Here is a 19175-nt window from a genome sequence, read left to right on the forward strand (position 1 = left end):
TTTTTCTCCCTGAGTTATTCATGCATTCACATTTGCCCCCTCAATTATTATAAAAGTGGCGGTTTTTCCCCCTGATAATATTAAATAGACATTTTTACCCTTAAAATACATATTTTATTTATTTCTCTTGTTCAACAAATTATTGTTTATACGTAGGGATGGCCACGGTTCGGTTCGAACTGAACCGAACACTATAGCAATCAAATAAAAAAAAATTCAGTTATGATTCATAACATAACCCAATATTTGGATTTCCGTTTATTAAAATTGTGAAGTGGAAAAAAATAGATTCTGAACCGTGAACCAGAGGTTCAAATCGGAACAACTACTAGCAATAGCTTAAAATTAGAATTATAATATTTGCAAATAGTGTATGTTTTTTTCGCATTTATATTGACTCTCACATATAAGTATATATAATCGCGATTTGGTTTTTATTTTGAATCATTGTTTCACAATTTCGGATCCAATTTGAACTGTTGGTTCAAACATTATTTAAAAAAAAATTTTTTTTTTAAAGTATTCTAAATTCAACAATTAATGTATTTTATTTTTTCAAATTGTGGTTATAATTTGTTGGAGAAGTAAAATAAATGAAATATTTATTTTAAGGGTAAATATGTCCATTTAATATATCAGGGAGGAAAATTACCACTTAAATAATATAGGGGGAAAAAGTGCTATAAATATATAACACAGGGGGAAAAAGTGCAATTTTCCCTTATATATATTTAATTTGTTGGGTGATGTTGAAGGGTTACTGTACGAGTACATGGGATTTCTGAGCCTCTGAGAACTCCATACTCTCCCCAAGCAAATTTCTTGACCTTTATGTGATACAATCGATGCTCCCATGCACTTCTCTCTCTATCTCTCTACACACACATATATATATACGGAGTAATATATATGTATGTACACATGTTACTTATGTATGTAACATATATACGATTATCCGCAGAGTCCGTTTGGTATCATTATTTTTCTCATTTTATCTACTCAACAACCTTATCTTAATGTTTTCAATAACGTGCGACTTTTGAACCCAACACTAGACACGTATGTACCACAAGGGAATCTGGGCCTGTTCTTAGGATTTTAAATGCCTCCTTCCTTCAGTCCATATGACCAAACATGGGGTGTCTTTTTATTTTCTAGCCATGTCATATGATAAGTTTGATTATTATATCGTAAGATTAATTGAATTTGTCTCGGGTTACTGAATCAAATCGATCATGAAATTTGTCTTTTTAGTTAGAATTAATCAACCACGAGCAAGCCTAGTTTATTGTTTTGTAGTAACTGAATTAATAATCTGATGACCAATTTGACTGAAGTTGTTCTTATTTTAACAGTTGAACTGACTTTATTATTATATATAGTGGGTCTAACTAAATTTATATTTTATTTTATTTTAAAGGAGAAGTAAAAGGTGAGTAACAGGAGTTACATGCAGCCTTAGAGGGAGGAGAGCAAGGTGGGTTTATGATTCTGATTATTTGGCAGTGAAAGAATCATATTCTCAGCTTCTCCATGCAGTGATGAAACTCTTCCCTTTATGCTTTCTTTTCTTCCCACTTTTACCTCACTTGTTTGGACCATATTCTTCTGCAGATTATGGCCTCCATGATCGTGGAAGTTCACCTGGGCTATCACTGCCATTATACCTTTCTCCAGTTTATGCTTCGCCAGCCATCTTTGTACCTTCCCAGAAGTAGTCTTGGGAACGCTTCCACTCTTTACAAGAACCACAATTCCCACATTAAGATCATTCTCTTTGTTCATCGCTGCTTCTCTCATGGCTTCGCACGCTTTAACCAGAGTGTCGAGTCCCACATCGGGTCTCTGCAGCTCTGCAACGAGAGCTATGGTGCTTGAAAACTCGAAGGCGGCGAGGCAGCCGCCGCGGAGGAGATGAGGGCAGGTGTTGTATGCTGCGGTTTCTATGTAGTGAGGGTGAAATGGTTGTCGGTTTGGGAGTTTAATGGCGTCGGAGCACCGGCCGGTGACGTATAAATACCGTTCTTCCCCTCTGACAACTCCCCTGTCGCCGGTCCGGACAAAGCATTGACGGGTTACGTAGTTTCGGAGCCTCGCATGAAAGACTTGGCGGGTTAGAGAAGGGTGGTGTAAGTAGCCGGAAGCATTGCTCGGAGATGAAACCCAGATTTCTCCTTCCGTCCCGTCGTCAACTAACGCCTCCGTTTCCTCGTTCACGACTAATATTTCGATCTCTTCTTCTTCCTCGCCATTGGTGGGAAGCTTGGCACTGGGTAATAGCTGATTGTAGGTCGGGAAAGCGCAGCCATTGCCAAGTCTCCACGCCGTTGAAACGAAGGTGCAGTTTTCTGCTAACCCGTAGGATGGAGAAATGGCGGAAGGATCAAGCCCGTATGGCTTAAACATTTGGACGAATTCTTGAATTGCCGACCAGTAAATTGGCTCGTTGATGACGATCAAATTCTTCATGCACGAAAGGTTTATAGAAGAAGTAATAGAACCGGCGCCGCCGCCTTGGTCCACCCCTCCACGGCGCAAAACCAGTGGCAACGCGAAAGACGGCACCGGAGTGCAGGTAGCTTTGTAGTCGGTGATCATCTGGAGCCAGATTCTGGGGCGGCGCACGAATGCATTGGGAGATGTTAAAACGCACGTGGCGCCTGAAACCACGGTGAGAAGTAGAAACATGAGGCCGCAGTCATGGTACTGCGGCAGCCACGACACGATAACGCTGTTGGGGTGAAGATCGTAGGCTTTTCGTGCTGTTCTAACGTTGTGTGCTGCGGCCCCGGCAGTGACGAGGACGGGCTTAGGAATCCCAGTCGCCCCAGACGTGTACTGAATCAAGTACACCTCGTCAGCTCTGCACCCATTGTACGAAAACTCATCTTCCTTCTCTTCCTTCTTGGTTCTGATTTCCTCGACAGGAATCCATTTCAGTTCCTGCAAAAGCTCCGACAGCCGCGTGTTTGAAGAGACGGCGGCCGATATATACTGCCTGATATAATCACTTTCTGCAATGGCAGCTTTTGGCTTTGTCTGGGAAAGAACTCTCACGAGATGATGAAAATTTTCCCCAGAAAAAGATGGGTCAGGAGGAGAAACTGGAACCACCAAGAACCCAGCTCTTTGACACGCAAAAATGATCTCCACAAGTTCAAGACCCGGAGAACATAAAACAACAACTGTGTCACCTCGTTTTAAGGAAACCTGCAACAACCTTGAAGAAATGCACTGAACTGAGGTGTTTAATTCCTCATAGGTAAGCCCAGAGATGTTTGACCGGTCGCCGTGATCTTCATCAACCCAGATAAACGCCGGTTTGGACTTGAAAGCCGGAAGCTTTGCCCATGTCGTGAGGTAAAGATCGACCACCGGCTGATCGGGAAAATAAGGATCATAGTTTTCGTGTTTCATGGTTGGCTAGGTAGCTAGCTCTGATTCTTGTTTTTGGTCGGTTTAAGGAAAGTGTTGGATCGTTTGTTCATTAAATACTGAGATAGGTAAGATGTGAAAGGTGTTTGACAGCGGCGTGTGAAGATAAATACGAAGGAAAGAGAGGGAATTTACCCAGATGCGAAGAGGATATCCTATGAGACAACGTTGTAATCGGCGTCGTTTCTGCATGTTGTTAAGCAGATCCCCGTCATGTTTGACGCTTTATAGGAATCTTTCCGTCATCTTCAATAATGGCTTGCCGCGATAGATGTGACTCCTTCCTTAGCTTTCCTCCTAGTCTATCTATCCTTAACAGTAAGCAGATTCAGTATATGAGCTCCGATCCGTTTTAAAGAACATGATTGAAATATATATATACGTTTAACCCGACACCGATCAGAATATATTATTAATGAATTCTCCAATGGGATCCATGGAGAGAATATTCTGTAATTCCAGAACTTGACGTTTTCATCATCTCTCTTTCTTTCAAAAGAGATAAAGGGAAACCAACAAAACTGCAGATCGACGTTTATTCTAATCTGCATCTCTTCTCCCCTTCACACTATATTTTTATTTTCATTCCTGGCCTGGTTTCAATTATTCAATCAAGAAGTGGCTCAAGACGATATACAAAAGCTACATACAATTAATTGTTTTTTTTTTTTTTTTTTTTATAGTATGATTGGATAAACCCAACTGAAATACATGTGTTATAGACTCGAATACTTTATCAAGATAGTATTGATAAATATTATACTCGTTAAGAAGTAAATCTTTCAAAAGATTGAACTCCAACCTGACAGAGCATTTGGGAAGACTGCCTCTAACCCCTCACTTTCGCGCGGGTGAGACTCGATCTCTAGTCATTCTTCCAACTTTTCACCTGCCCCTCAATTTCGCTGGTGAGACTCAATCTCTAGTCATTCTTCCAACATTTCACCTCTATGACCATTTGAGCTGCCCATACAAAACTCTACATCAAATTGTACATTTCTAAGTACAATATTCATGATGGTAGGAATCAAACCTGACGTTTTAAGTGAGACTTCTTGTTTGCTAAGTCAATGCATGGGGGCTAATTTTGTCATTGTAGTCCGTTGTGGACTTGTGGTCGGGGTGGAAGGGAAGCCGTGATTGGCAAATGACAAATTATTCTATGAATTCGGATCCACTTTATAAGATCATATCTAAAAATATATAATTTACATATTGAATGTTTACAATTTAAATTGTGAACATTCAGTATATAAATTATGAACATTTAGTATGTAAAATTGTGTATTTTGGATCTGAATTCACCTTGTACCATGGTATAACTGTTGTCGGCAAATGAGGCGTGTTGAGTGTAATTTGGGCTAAGAAATATGGGTCACTAACAAGATAAAAGCCCATTTTAATTTGGGCTTTAGTGGGTCTGGGCTATAATTTAGGCCTTTTTATTTTTTATTTTTATCTTCTCGGCAACCATCCATAGAGAGTAAAGTGCGACATTGCTACTCCGGTCTCCGCCAGCGTATACGGGAATCTCTCCGCGCAAAATGGAAGGAAACACTTGGCCATTCAAGGTGATTATAGTAATTTTCTCTTCTTCATGGCTAATGGCGGCTTGTTAAGGTTCCACAACCATAACTAGGAATTAGCTGGATTATAACGATGATTGTCTGCTGTTGTCTATGCTAATCTTTTGTAATGACACCAAACATTTTTACTTTCGTTTTTCGTGAGTTATTATTATTATCATTATTTTTTGGATTTGAATTAGTATATGTAAAATTCAATTTATAATTTTCGCGGTTGCAGCTAATATTGGGTTCTGCTTCAGCACCACGTCGACAAGTTTTAGCTGAAATGGGGTATGAATTCATCACCATGGTAATCCGCCCACAATGTGTTTGTCAATTGTCTGGAAGTACTTTCGTTGTTTCTTCTGGGAATCGCAATGAGTTGTGTTATGGCTTAGAGTGCAGACATAGATGAGAAAGCTATTCGTAAAGAAAAGCCTGAAGATTTGGTTATGGCTCTTGCTGAGGCAAAGGTTTGATCTTTTTCAACTTAAAGTTGCAAACTTTCTTGTGTCTCCACTAGGATCTAAAATGCATTAATTTTATAGTACTTGTTACATTGTCCCATGTTTCCATACCATGTTTCTTTGGAGTACTATATATATATTGCTGACATAGACTTGTAATTGGAATGTTTCATCAGGCTGAAGCCATCATACCCAGACTTAACATTGATGAATCTATGGAAGATGCTGAGCCAATGCTTCTGATTACATGTGACCAGGTGCATAACATTTCTGTTGCTGTTATTTTTATCGTTAAATATCTGCAATTCATCATACTTACTTGAATGTGATTGGTTTTTAATTAGCTACGTAAAGAAAGAAATATAGTGTAGTTAATGTGTGACTCTAAATTGCAAGCTCTTCCTGAGCGGTGGTGTTGGTTGTTTCTTGAGCTTGTGTTATTAGGATTGCTGCTAGTGCTTCTCCATAGAATTTCCATTTTCTGGACTAACTCTAGGAAGCAGATTTTATAGTTCAGCCTTATATTGCATGTACTTTTTGTCCCAAGGCACATTGGTGGAATAGAGCATTTTTCTTGTTCTGGGGTGTTTATTATATTTCACTTCATTAGCTCCTCCCTCTGTCCTCAACAGACGCACACCCCTCCTCCCTCCCAGTTCAGGTGAGATCTTTCTGTGCTAATGTTTCTTACTGCTAAATTGAAATTATTGGAGGTGGTGGTGTATGAGGGTATGATCAGGGAGAAACCAGAGAACAAAGAAGAAGCACGGGAGTTCATTAAAGGTCTGCTGATGATTTTGCACTGATCCTTGCTTTTGTAGATTCATTTTTTTTTCCTTGTGTTCTTACTCTTGTAATTTCAGATTACTCAAATGGACAAGCAGCAACCATTAGTTCTGTTCTTGTTACAAACTTGAAAACTGGGAAAAAAAGAGGTGAATTGGACAAAGTAGAGGTACTGCACAATTCTAAACGATTTCTATTTTTATTTATTCTGATTTTTTAATTGGGCTCCTAGATATATGTTTTTTTGTTTATGTATATGGAATTTACTCAATGATTAAAACTTTATCTCTAAACTGGCATAGATATTGAATATGTAAAAGAGGGAGAAATTCTGCTTGTTTCCTCTTTCCTTTCAATTTTCCAGCCCTTGAGAGTTCATATACATACATTGTCCAATGCAAACTCAATTCTGCACATCTAACAAACCGAAGAAAAAGCTTTTCTGGTTTTGGGCAAGCGAGTTTGCTCAAAGTCAAAATGACCACCATGCTATTATAATACCAAAGCAAGAATGAAGATGGGTGTGGGGGGGAATGTGAGTGACCCTTAATTTTCAGTTCTGCCCTTTTAACAAACCCCAATAAAAGCCTTTGATGGTTATTTACAAATGTCATTATGGTCACCGTATCACTGCAATTGCAAAGCAAGAATACTGGTTTGGTGGCAGAAGAATCTCAAGTCCGTAGTGGCAGTGAGGCAATTATTATGAATTACGTCGAATTCTCAGCTTGCTTTTTGGTTCATCTCTCATTTGTGAAGGAACACGCAGAATATGTTGCCATATATGTCCTTGTCAAGCTTCATGCTTTCATTTCCTGTTTTCTACTAGATAAGAGTAATTCTTTTTCATGTTTTAAAAGTTACCGTAATGTTTCTGAATTACAGATTTATTTCCATGAAATACCAGAAGATGTCATCGATAAGCTGGTAATAGAACCTTTCTATTTATTTAATATAATACTTGTAAGATATTGTAATCGATTATGTATGGTTTCATAAGTTAGTTGAAAGATAGAAGATTTATTTAGCTGCTTGAACTTTCCTTTCGTCTTTTTTATCAGATTGAGGAAGGGACGGTGCTCTATGTAGCTGGCGGCCTGCTAATTGAACATCCCTTGATACAGCCTTATATAAAGCGAGTGGTAAATTACAACAACTTGACCTTTCTTGTAGCCATTGTTTAAGTAATGCTTATATCGTGACATCATTGGAAGTACAAAATCCGTGAAACATGAAGAATTATAACAGGCAGTTTGCATGATTTATACCTCATTAGGATCATGACACGCTACTTTAATTGATGTACAGCCTGTCTTAAGAATAATGTGCATGCTATATTGCACCTTTCGTACTTCTGGCATCCCATGATGCTATTTACTCAATAGTTGCGAAAATTGTATGATATCCTGCTTTGGACAGGCTGGAGCGACTGATAGCGTGATGGGACTTCCCAAAGCTCTCACGCAAAAACTGATAACGGAGGTTCTCTAGAACGTCTAGCATCAATCAACTCTGGAATTACGCTACTCGTGCTACGAAACATTCAAGGACATTGTATTAAGCTAAAATGGTTCTTTATTTGATGTGCACTAAGGTCTGAAACTCATGAATGGTTTGAAACTGAAATTAAAAGATTGATTCAATTATTGACTGAATCAAGGTACTATGAGGTTTAAAATTTTTGTTTGTATGAATATTTCTCATTTGACATGATGGGTTCTGCCAAAAATGTGTGTATATGATCCCTTTAGGCCCCATATTTGATCTCAACATAGCTCTGAGCATATTCTACAACTGACAAGTCTTTTGGGTCATTATACTTGTCAGGTTTCTTTTAGTCTTAAGCAGATCAAACCAAAGTTGAAACTGATTCTAGTCGGCAAAGGATCACAATGAGAGAAACTAACTTAAGTTGTCCATAGGCCCACAGCTGACATTCCCAAGAAGACTACTAATCTTGTGATCTTAAAGGGCAAGGGACTATAATGAGGTAAAGTAGTTTAAGTTATCATTGGCCTAAAAAGCCTAATAGGTAACTCCCTCAAGGAGTCGATTGCCAACTGATTGGCTTAAGAAGATCACTGGGCTTGTGACTCTAACCAGTAAAGAACTAAAAGGAGATAAACCAACTAAGATTACTATAGCTGACCGAGAAGGCCAAGGCAACTCCCTTGAGGAGTCAACCGACAAAGGACTAAAAGGAGATAACGGACCGAGAAGGCCAAGGCAACTCCCTCAAGCAGTTGAACACCAATTGTTCGACTAACTTGACTTCTCCGATTCCAACTTTATGGAAGGAGTGAACATGTATCTATCATCTGGGAAGAGACGTGACATGTAGACAAACTAGTACTAGAATTAATTACGACAACATAATTAAGTACGATACATGAATATGTTTTCCGGTCACTTTCCAGCAACGTTAATAACTTCAGAGTTCATGGTACATTGCTAATTAATTAATTAATTAATTAATTAATAATATAATCTCCTTCGAGAATTTTTAGGAAGCAAAAACCAGAAGCTAGCACAATCTTCTGGTGTCATTTTTATTTTGTTTACATAATAATAATAATAATGCCTATATATCGACTTGATCCTCCGTCGTCCTGGAACTGCTTGTGCTTTCCTCCGGCCGCCATTAACGCTCTCTACTGAAGCTTCATATATTGCAGCCTGCCAAGAGTAATCACAAAACGGAAATCGATCGAATGAGAAAACTGCATATCAGAATACGATGGTGTTAAAGATTTAGTTAAAGTAGTTACGAATTACTTCTTCTCCTGCTGCATCAGTGCATACGACGACGACGACGACGACGACGAGGAGCCGTTGGCGGCGCCGGCGCCGGCGGCATGCGCGTCGTAATTCGGCAAGGGGACTTTCCCGGACTCAATGTGGTTGATATCTTCCACGAGCATCTCGTAGTGGCGCTTGACTTCCTCCTCCGTCTTCCCGCCGACCGCCCTGGCCAGGTTGCGCCACCGGTCCGGCGTGTCCTTGTCGTAGACAGCCAACGCATTCTCGAAACGCTTGTTTTGCTTGGCCGTCCACGCTGAACTGGACGCCATTTCAAACAAGCTAAGATAGAGATGAACAGTACAGTACAGTACAGTGGTGGCCTGGGAAGCTAATTAGATGTGAGTGAAATAATGGTTTGTGGAAACAATAGTGTCATGGCTGCTCTATATATAGTAGCATGGAAGGATAAATGGTGGGCCGGTGGAAGTGCTTTTTAGCGGCTGAGAAGTTGTTTTCAGTGGCAAAGTAAACCAGGCCGGGGAGATTTTGTAAAAGCCATCATGATAAGACTCATGTCTTTAGCCCCCCGGTTCAGAAAAAAACATTATACGGACTAGTATATTACATTTCAGACAACCTCTGGTACGGTTAATTTCTCCATCAAATTCTTGCTTAATCACTTACTTTTCAGTCTAATTAATGCACGATGGTCGAGTCGACATTTAAATTTTTAAATAGGAGTCTCGTGTATATATCTTTGAATTTCACCAAACGTGAAAGGTACATTACAGGTAAGTGCTGAACAGATACAGTATAAATAATAAATGTGCGGTCAAATTATTTGATAGAACTCGCTTTTTAATTTGGGTCAGATCAAAATTGCAATCCGACTCTTAATTTAGATTTTTAGTTGTTCGTTTCAAAATTTTGATGCATTGCGCGTGGTGTGAATTTGAAAAGGTTTAAGCTAGTCAGTCATGTTTTCAAACCGTCACTTTACATAGTTGAGTTGGCATCCAATTTTGGAATCATTTAGAGTAATGTAGCAACACTTTATTTTTTATCAGCATTCTGTCAAACATTATATTAACACTCACGTGATGATCAAGTTGACATTCAAATATTTAATCAGAAATCTTGTGTATGTCCAAGCACGATTCACCAAATGTAACATATATAAAAGGTAAGCACGTTACGTATTGATCATATAATATATAATAAAATAAACATAAAGTTTAACTATTAATTTAAATATTTAATTGAGACAAAAAATATCATTTAATTTGATACTAATTTAACTCTACAGTCCGACTATATGTTACATATTTTTCCATTTCGAGGGAAATCTTAACTGTGATAATGCATGGTTGTACTTTATTATTTACTATATATGTTGCATAAGCAGAACAATGTTCCAAAACTCCAAACGAGTTGTAGCTGGCGTCCGTACTCTAGTTAGTACACTCATACCACATTACTCGATAATCTTAATCATATGAGATCCAACTACTCTCCTGGTGATATAAATTTTACTTTTTGAGTTCACTTATTATTTTCCGTACAAAGTATCCTCCCCTACTTTTTTCACTGCGAATGTGTATTACAGCAAGACAATAGCCTTTATTATTCTCAAAATAGTGTTTATTCCTTGTACCTTTAACATTAAGACCCTCATTTTGTATGGCTTTTTCCACATAAGGAGATGAGAAAATTTTGACGTGAGGCGACCAACACAACCATGCATGCTAAAACAACCTCATCTCATAATGCCTGTTTGCTAAGGTTGCCTTTTTACTTGTGAACTACCTTACAACTTTTTGGTGGATCCTCCAACCTGGAAAACCTTGTCTCTTTCTGGATGGGCTCCTGGTAATTTCTTTTGCCCGCCCAGACAGTAAACAGCACGGCGTATGATTATGTCTCAGTAATCACAGGGTTAAACAAGGTTAATTTATGATTAATAAGAAAGGGATATATGGGACAACCCCAACCAAGTTACAGGCAGTTAACTTAATTCTTAATTAGTGGGAGTGGTCTACTAGCGTTTTGGTTTGAGGCTATCATCAGTTATGAGCAACCTAGCTAAACTGATTTGTCAACTAGGATCACAAGGCATGATTTACGTACCCAGGGCAAACTTTCGATTAGGTAGCAGCTGCGAGTTTTTCTTGTCGATCACCCAAATAAGAGAGAGGAGGGGATAGAAGATGGAGTTGAGGCAAGTACGTACATGGACCACTTGTTTTTTGTTGTTTGTTGATGATAGGTATATATCCATGGCAATGCACAGCTGCCTGCTGCCTGCGTGCATGATGAATATATGTACATTTTCAGATGGATGCATGCAATATAATTAATGATTCTGGTCTTTGATGGCATCATGACTGCTGAAATGATTCAACCAGAGACACAGCAGGCATTATATTCTTAGCAGACAAACAACAATAACATTTGTAAACTGATATATCGTCCATGGTTTCCCCGTTTCAATACAAACCATATATATATATTTCTATCAAGATTATGGGGTGAGAAAAGAGCTGTGTTGTACACTAATGACACCCGGAGAATTCATTAAGATTAGAGGATGGAGAGATTGGTCCAATCTCTCATTGATAATTATATTCAGATTGAAACCCTAACTCCACTATATAAAAGTTAATTAAGAATAAAGATTTGACTCAACCGTTAATGTGGAATAGTGTCATGATCAGTTTATAATTAACTTAATTATTCTCTAAATTTATTTGGTTATTTTAGGTCTAACAAGGGAATCCTTATCATATATATATATATATATATATATATATATATATATATCCACGTGGATGTGTCCAGTAAAATTTTCATGGTTGTAGATATACTACCTTAGCTTGTCCTGTCTCACTCCCAAGCCTATAAAGATGAATTATCCTTTTTTATGTAGTTATTTTATTGGATGGCATAAAAATTTGCAAGTTGAAGTTAATTGGGCTCTCCTATCATAAAATCTCTCTATTCTCCAATGGTATATGGGGTGTGGGCCGTGTGGATTCTTCATTGATTGCGACTCCATTGCTATTGTCGCATTGCAGTTTAATTGAGCAGTAGGATACATGGGGAATCGGAATCAATGATGTCTTCTACAACCTTAGAAACACAACAAAACACAACACACCATACACCAATCAAAGCTAGGTTACACACAACAACATATATATATATATATATATATATATATATATATATATATATATACATACACGCCTTCACCAATTTTTCCATTATTTTCTATATGTTATCTAGCTCATATAATTCAAATTGTTGGTTGTTGCAGATCTGAGAGCAATAGAGGTCGAATTGAAAGGAAGAATTTTGTATGTATTATTCGAAAGAAAGAAAAGCCTTTATACAAAGAAGCTTAGCTGCCTAACTGCCTTGTGAACAGTATAACTGCTACATGAACAGTGTTAACTGCCAAACTAACTGCTAAGTAAACAAAACGAATTTTTACAAAGTAACTGAGGACTAATTATTGAGTTTATATTCCTAAGACCCCCCCTCAAGCTGGATTGTATAGGTCCATCAATCCAAGCTTGGAAATGTAGTGATTGAATGACTTAGGACAGTGAGATTTGGTGAAAGGATCTGCTAGCTGGTTTTCTGAAGTGATGTGGAGAAGCTTGATGATCCCTTTGCTTAGTCTTTCCCTTACCAAATGACAATCCAACTCAATATGTTTTGTCCTCTCATGGAAAACAGGGTTTTCTGCAATTGCAATTGCAGATTTACTATCACAATACACAGATGCAGCCCCATTGTGATGAATTCCTAGCTCTGCAAGAATGAAGAACAACCACTGTATTTCACAAGTGGTGGCTGCTAGGGCCCTGTATTCAACCTCTGAAGATGACTTGGAGACTGTGGGCTGCTTCTTAGATTTTCAAGAAATTAAAGCATCCCCTAAGAAAATACAAAAACCAGTTACTGATTTCCTTGTGTCAACACATGCCCCCCAATCTGAATCAGAAAAAGCTCTCAGCTGTAGATTGGAAGCTACTGGGAAGAAGAGCCCTTGGCCAGGAGCAGCTTTAATGTATCTCAAGATTCTGTGGGCAGCTTGAAGGTGCAAGTCAGTGGGCTTGTCCAAGAACTGTGATAGTTGCTGTGTTGCAAACCCAATGTCAGGTCTAGTAATGGTTAAGTACAGAAGTTTGCCCACTATTCTTCTGTACTGTGTGTTGTCTTCAAGAGGTTCACCTTCATTCTTGCTCAACTTATGTGAGAGGACAGTGGGACTATGAACTGGTTTAGAGTGTATGAACCCTGTATCAATGAGTAGTTCAATAGCATACTTTCTTTGGCAAACAGCTATGCCCTTTCTATGTCTAGCCACCTCTAGGCCAAGAAAAAACTTCATAGGCCCTAAGTCCTTAATTTGAAACATGTCATTCAACTGGTTTTTCACCTCTTGGATGGCTTCTAAATCAGCACTTGCAGCAACTATGTCATCCACATATATCAATAGGGCTATAAAAGACTGACCTTCTCCTTTTGTAAATAAGGAATTATCAGGCAAGGATTGCTTGAACCCCATCTTTTGCAGTGCAATATTCAGCTTAGTGTTCCATTGTCTGCTAGCCTGTTTGAGCCCATATAAAGATTTGTTTAATCTGCAAACTTGTCTGTCTGTATTAGCTGGTAATCCAAGAGGCAAATGCATATATACTTCTTCTTCCAAATCACCATGAAGAAATGCATTGTTTACATCCATTTGGTGTAGATGTCATTCCTTTGCTGCTGCTACTGCCAGAAGTGTCCTTACAGTAGTCATTTTTGCCACTGGACTAAATGTGTCCAAGTAATCAATTCCAAGAGTTTGGTTGTAGCCCTTTGCCACCAATCTTGCCTTATATCTTTCTATAGTCCCATCAGCTTTATGTTTGATCTTGTACACCCACTTACATCCAATTGGCTTCTTGGATGGGGGTAGATCCACCACTTCCCAAGTATTGTTCCTTTGCAAAGCATTGATCTCTTCTTGCATGGCTTTCCTCCAATGATCATGCTGAATAGCCTCCTGGAAATTTTTTGGTTCAGAATGGCAGGATATATTCATAACAAAAGAGTGGTGTGAGTCCTCCAATCTTCTATAATCCATGACTTTGGATATTGGATGGGGAGAAGTCTTGACTGTAGCTTGACAGATATAATCCTGTAAATAGCTAGGGGTTTGTCTCTACCTGGTGGACTTTCTGTTATTCTGATGACTTGAGCTTTCTGTAGCTAAGTGCATATCTGGAACATCAGGTGCTTGTTCAGCTGATGGAGGGGACCTGGTTTGTGTATCATTGCTACTGCTAACCTGACTTTGAATGTGCCAATCTCCTATTGGCTGCTCAGGGCCTTCTTCACTTATACAATGACTGAGCTGGTCATGAGCTGTGTCAAAGTCTTCAGGAGACATGGTGTTCATGGTGGGGAGGTTGATTTGACAAGATCCATTTGAGCTAGTGGTTTGCTGAAAAGGGAACACTTGTTCATAAAAGACCACATCTCTGGAAATGAAAAGGGTCTTATCCACAACATCATACATTTTATACCCTTTGGTGCCACTGGCATACCCAAGAAAGATACATTTCTTGGCTCTAGCATCCATCTTTGATCTAGGACCAACTGTTGCTGCAAAGGCTAGGCATCCAAACACTTTAAGGTTTTGATAGTCTGGGGCCTTCTTCATCAAAACCTGGTAAGGGATCTGATTGTTGATGGCAGCTGAAGGTAATCTGTTGATCAGATAGGCTGCATGTAAAATACATTCCCCCCATAAGTTCTCAGGTAAACAAGCTTGGAATCTAAGGGCCCTAGCAACTGATAGCAGGTGTCCATGTTTCCTCTCCACCCTGCTGTTCTGCTGAGGGGTGTGCACACATGAAGTTTGGTGTATAATACCCCTCTGATTATAAAAATCACCCATCCTGAATTCCAGGCCATTGTCAGATCTAATACACTTGACCTTGACCCCAAACTGATTTTCAACCAAGGTGCAGAAGTTTATGATTAGATTTCTCACTTCTGACTTTTGTTCCAACAAATAAATCCAGACATCCCTGCTGTGATCATCCAGTATGGTAAGGAAGTAGTGATGATTGTGTATGGTGGCAACTTTGTAAGGACCCCATATATCAACATGCAACAATTCAAAACAGTTAGCTGCTGAGGAAGTACTAGACTGGAATGGTAACCTTTTCTGTTTGGCAAAATGGCAATTATCACAAATCAGGCTTTTATTCACATGAATCATGGAATCTAACTGTTTCAACAAATGTATTTTGACATGGGAGGCATGTCCTAGTCTAAGATGCCACAAGGCACTATTATCTGTACTGGAATTAGAGTTGCATACAACATATGAAATAATAGGTTGGTTTGTAAAAATTCTTCCGGAGTTGTGCTGTGCTTGTATTCATCGGATTTCCTCCCGGAGTAGGGAGACTGGTGGTGTTGTTTGTTGGGACGGAATGATTCCCGATTGTAGGCCACGCCGTTGCCATTGAACACAGAGCGAAAGGATACTATTGCTCAGAGAGATCCTGATTACAACTGCTCTGATACCATGTTGCAGATCTGAGAGCAATAGAGGTCGAATTGAAAGGAAGAATTTTGTATGTATTATTCGAAGGAAAGAAAAGCCTTTATACAAAGAAGCTTAGCTGCCTAACTGCCTTGTGAACAGTATAACTGCTACATGAACAGTGTTAACTGCCAAACTAACTGCTAAGTAAACAAAACGAATTTTTACAAAGTAACTGAGGACTAATTATTGAGTTTATATTCCTAAGATTGGTCCCACACCATATTGTGTGGGCCATAATTGTCGAATGAAATAGTATAATTAATTAAAATAATACTTTAATGTTGCTATAATGAAACTAGTGTGCGTGAAAAATGAAACTAAAATTCAGAGTCATACAATAACATATATTGTCAAATGAACATGAAGTGTAATTGAAATAATACTCCGTTCTTATGTATTATTACTATAATTAAACTAGTATTTGTGAAAAAATGGAAGAAAAAAACAAAGCTCATGTAATAATGTATATTGGATGTTAAATAAAACTGTAGTAGAATTAAAATGATACTTTGTTATTGTTATAATAAAATTAATGTGTGAAAAATGAAACTAAAATGTAATTTAGATAATACATATTTCATGGTCTATGTTGCTATACAGACCATGATCCATAGTAAAATTTATCCATATAATTATGACATGTCAGTTTTAGATTATATGGCACGTACAACCCAAACCCGAAAGCCCATCTCTTCGTGCAGTATTAAAAGTATGTATGCTAATAAATTAAAAACACCCGTATGGTTAACCAAAAGGGGATGTAGCTCAAATGGTAGAGCGCTTGCTTTGCATGCGAGAGGCACGGGGTTCGATCCCCCGCATCTCCACACTTTTCTCTTCCATGCACTGTGAAGCTAAGTCTGCAACTCTTCTGCAAGCAAACTCCTGCAGATGGAGTTTTCTATGGCCCGCAGCTCTTTTAAGATATGTATGCAACATATATATATGTCTGCGTTTATTTCCTTAGCCATTTACTCATTTAGTTGGTTCGAATACAACATATATATGCCAATCAATACACAGCAGCATATTAACCTTAGCTTGAATTGGAAAGGAGCATTATTCTAATATTCTAGCTTTCAGCAATAATGTTGTCTATTATATATTCTTTCTCCATGACGTACAGTCCGAGGTATTTTGTACGTGTGTTTTTCCCTGTTTTAAAAAATGATGCTTATATATCAGAATGAAACTCCATTTATGCATAGACTAAAATGATTTTTTGTGCAAGATAATCAAGATTTGGGCTAAACAATAATTGAGCTAAGCGTGATGACGAGCAGAAAAAGATGGAGAAATAATATTCAAAGAATCGTAGGACTTTTAATTTTTTCTTCATTAAATAATACGAAGTAACATTTTGTACGCGAAATGCCTAAAAATAACGCTGCCTACTTTTTATCACTACTAAAGAGAGAAATTATGGAGAAAAGTTATCTATTACTTTCTAAAAAATTGTAAAAATTTCTTTATAAAGTACCAAAAGTAACGTTTTTATAAACTTAAATGACAAAACAATGTGAAATTATGAAATATTATATTTGTCACGTCACTTTTCTTCTCATGCAATATGTTGTGTCACAATATATCTATCACTCTTAATAAAAGATTTGATGGATTCGTTACTCGAACTAGTAACTCTACCAAATTATTCTATTGGTATGTATTTATGGTCTTCCTAAACTATCTATTACATTCCTTTTTCTATTCCGGACAAATCTAATTGGCTCAATCTATCAAGCTAAGATATAATTCTAATGGTCTAATATTCTAGACAACGATTAAATTTTATTATTTGAAGCTATTAAATTTTCTTTTTTCATATTTACTTTTTGGAAGAAATAATACCATAGTAAGATTCAATTAATTAAAAAATGAGTTAATACTCAAAATGGTCCATCGACTATGTCATAATTACCAATTTGGTCCTCAACTACCATTCTTACCCAATTAAGTCCTCAACTATGTAACTTTTACTCAATTAAGTCCTCAACTATACAATTCTTACCCAATTTAGTCCTCAACTATACAATTCTTACCCAATTTAGTCATCTGTATTAATTTGATTGTTTGTTGTCAAAAGTCGGGATAAAATTATAATTTTACAAGATTTCTCCTTCCTCTCCATTTAGCAGCGCCAAACCATGCAGCAATACACTCCGATCAAATTTCGATCGTCAAAAAATCGTTGAAAATCAAATTCATGGGCTATCCGATGCATAACCACTACTTCGATACTGATAGGTTTAGAACCCAACCGGAGCTTATTACTACATGGTTTGGCGCTGCTAAATGAGGATGAAGGAGAAAACTTGTAAAATTACAACTTTATTTCCACTTTTGACAGCCAACAAACAGTTAAATTGACAAAGGACTAAATTGGATAAAAATTGTATAGTTGAGGACTTAATTGGGTAAGAATGATAGTCGAGGACCAAATTGGTAATTACGAAATAGTCGAGGGACTATTTTGGGTATTAACTCTTAAAAATTTAAAGAATTCTTAGGAATCCTATAACAGTTTATTCTATAGAGTTTTTTTCCATTTTTGGTCCCTCGACTTCACTTGTGGTGACAAATGGGATTCACGACTTTTATTCCGGACATAATAGGTGCTCAACTTCAATTTTTTTTCCACATTTGGTCCCATCCGACCAAGAATCCGGCCAACCCACCGGAATTAGACTCAACCCTTGTTATGTTAAGGGTATTCTAGTCATTTCTAACCCACTGTGACATCAAGCCCCAGAACCTCCTCCTCGACAAGGACGGCAATCTCAAGATCTCCGATTTCGGCCTCTCCGCGCTGCCGGAGCAGATCCGGAACGGCCTCCTCCACACCGCGTGCGGTACTCCGGCCTACACCGCCCCGGAGGTGATGATCAGAAAAGGCTACGACGGCGCCAAGGCCGACGCGTGGTCTTGCGGCGTCATCCTCTTCGCCTTCGTCGCAGGGTACCTCCCATTCGACGACAACAATATATCAAACATGTACCGTGCAATACGAAGCCGCGCGTTTCAGTTCCCGGATTGGATCACAAAGTCCACCCGGAGCATAATTTTCCGGCTGCTCGATCCCAATCCGGTAACCAGAATGTCCATCGAGGAACTAATGAAGCTCCCGTGTTTGACAGACGAACATCAATTCGGGAACCAAGAGTTCGACAAAGATTGCAAACACTTAACCAAAATGAACGCATTCGATATCATTTCAATGTCTCCCGGGTTGGATCTATCAGGGCTATTCCAGGAGGGATTGAACAAGAAAGAAATGAGATTCACCACAAATTCCGAGGTAGGAGAGGTTGAGGAGAAGGTAAAGAAGATCGGGAGTGAAGCAGGGTATAGGGTGGAGAGGGGAAAGGGAGGGGGAATCAGACTGGTAAAAGCAAGAGTAACGTTAATGGTGGAAATTCTTCAAGTGGCGCCGGAGCTATGGCTGGTGGAGATAAAGGTCGTCAATGGAGAAATGGAATTCGAGGACAAACAGTGGGTTAGAAATGACTAGAATACCCTTAACATAACAAGGGTTGAGTCTAATTCCGGTGGGTTGGCCGGGTT

At 38.4% G+C, this 19175-nt stretch overlaps 6 protein-coding genes and 1 non-coding gene across 8 annotated transcripts; 3 read left to right on the top strand and 4 right to left on the bottom strand.

Moving 5' to 3' along the window:
- Positions 1-1458: 1458 nt before the first annotated feature.
- LOC109169769 (long-chain-fatty-acid--AMP ligase FadD26-like) lies at positions 1459-3417 on the bottom strand. Its single transcript, XM_019318664.1, has one exon. The coding sequence runs from the start codon at positions 3415-3417 to the stop codon at positions 1459-1461; it is 1959 nt and encodes a 652-aa protein (XP_019174209.1).
- A 1485-nt stretch (positions 3418-4902) lies between these two features.
- Positions 4903-7952, top strand: LOC109170509 (maf-like protein DDB_G0281937). 2 transcript variants are annotated; one of them, XM_019319654.1, is made up of 9 exons: positions 4903-5006; positions 5242-5313; positions 5402-5476; positions 5647-5727; positions 6184-6253; positions 6334-6425; positions 7142-7183; positions 7318-7398; positions 7676-7952. In XM_019319654.1, exons 1-9 carry the CDS (start codon positions 4980-4982, stop codon positions 7745-7747), a joined length of 612 nt encoding a protein of 203 aa, XP_019175199.1. In that variant the 5' UTR covers positions 4903-4979; the 3' UTR covers positions 7748-7952. The 2 variants fall into 2 exon arrangements, with proteins under 2 accessions (XP_019175199.1, XP_019175200.1); XM_019319655.1 differs by lacking the exon at positions 4903-5006 and adding an exon at positions 5033-5127.
- Positions 7953-8566: 614 nt separating this feature from the next.
- LOC109170511 (protein RADIALIS-like 4) lies at positions 8567-9480 on the bottom strand. Its single transcript, XM_019319660.1, has 2 exons — positions 9032-9480; positions 8567-8932 (listed from the first exon to the last, which is right to left on the bottom strand). The coding sequence occupies exons 1-2, from the start codon at positions 9325-9327 to the stop codon at positions 8908-8910; spliced, it is 321 nt and encodes a 106-aa protein (XP_019175205.1). The 5' UTR covers positions 9328-9480; the 3' UTR covers positions 8567-8907.
- A 3059-nt stretch (positions 9481-12539) lies between these two features.
- LOC109169770 (uncharacterized mitochondrial protein AtMg00810-like) lies at positions 12540-13751 on the bottom strand. The gene is made up of 2 exons (XM_019318665.1): positions 12959-13751; positions 12540-12814 (listed from the first exon to the last, which is right to left on the bottom strand). Exons 1-2 carry the CDS (start codon positions 13749-13751, stop codon positions 12540-12542), a joined length of 1068 nt encoding a protein of 355 aa, XP_019174210.1.
- A 12-nt stretch (positions 13752-13763) lies between these two features.
- Positions 13764-14138, bottom strand: LOC109169771 (uncharacterized mitochondrial protein AtMg00820-like). The gene has a single exon (XM_019318666.1). The coding sequence runs from the start codon at positions 14136-14138 to the stop codon at positions 13764-13766; it is 375 nt and encodes a 124-aa protein (XP_019174211.1).
- Positions 14139-15279: 1141 nt separating this feature from the next.
- LOC109169772 (CBL-interacting serine/threonine-protein kinase 7-like) lies at positions 15280-19122 on the top strand. Its single transcript, XM_019318667.1, has 2 exons — positions 15280-15321; positions 18331-19122. The coding sequence occupies exons 1-2, from the start codon at positions 15280-15282 to the stop codon at positions 19120-19122; spliced, it is 834 nt and encodes a 277-aa protein (XP_019174212.1).
- TRNAA-UGC lies at positions 16369-16441 on the top strand. The gene has a single exon. It is a non-coding gene; the product is annotated as a tRNA-Ala (tRNA).
- Positions 19123-19175: the final 53 nt, after the last annotated feature.

This window comes from Ipomoea nil, unplaced genomic scaffold (genome assembly GCF_001879475.1).
Source record: "Ipomoea nil cultivar Tokyo-kokei standard unplaced genomic scaffold, Asagao_1.1 scaffold3321, whole genome shotgun sequence".
Classification (NCBI taxonomy): domain Eukaryota; kingdom Viridiplantae; phylum Streptophyta; class Magnoliopsida; order Solanales; family Convolvulaceae; genus Ipomoea; species Ipomoea nil.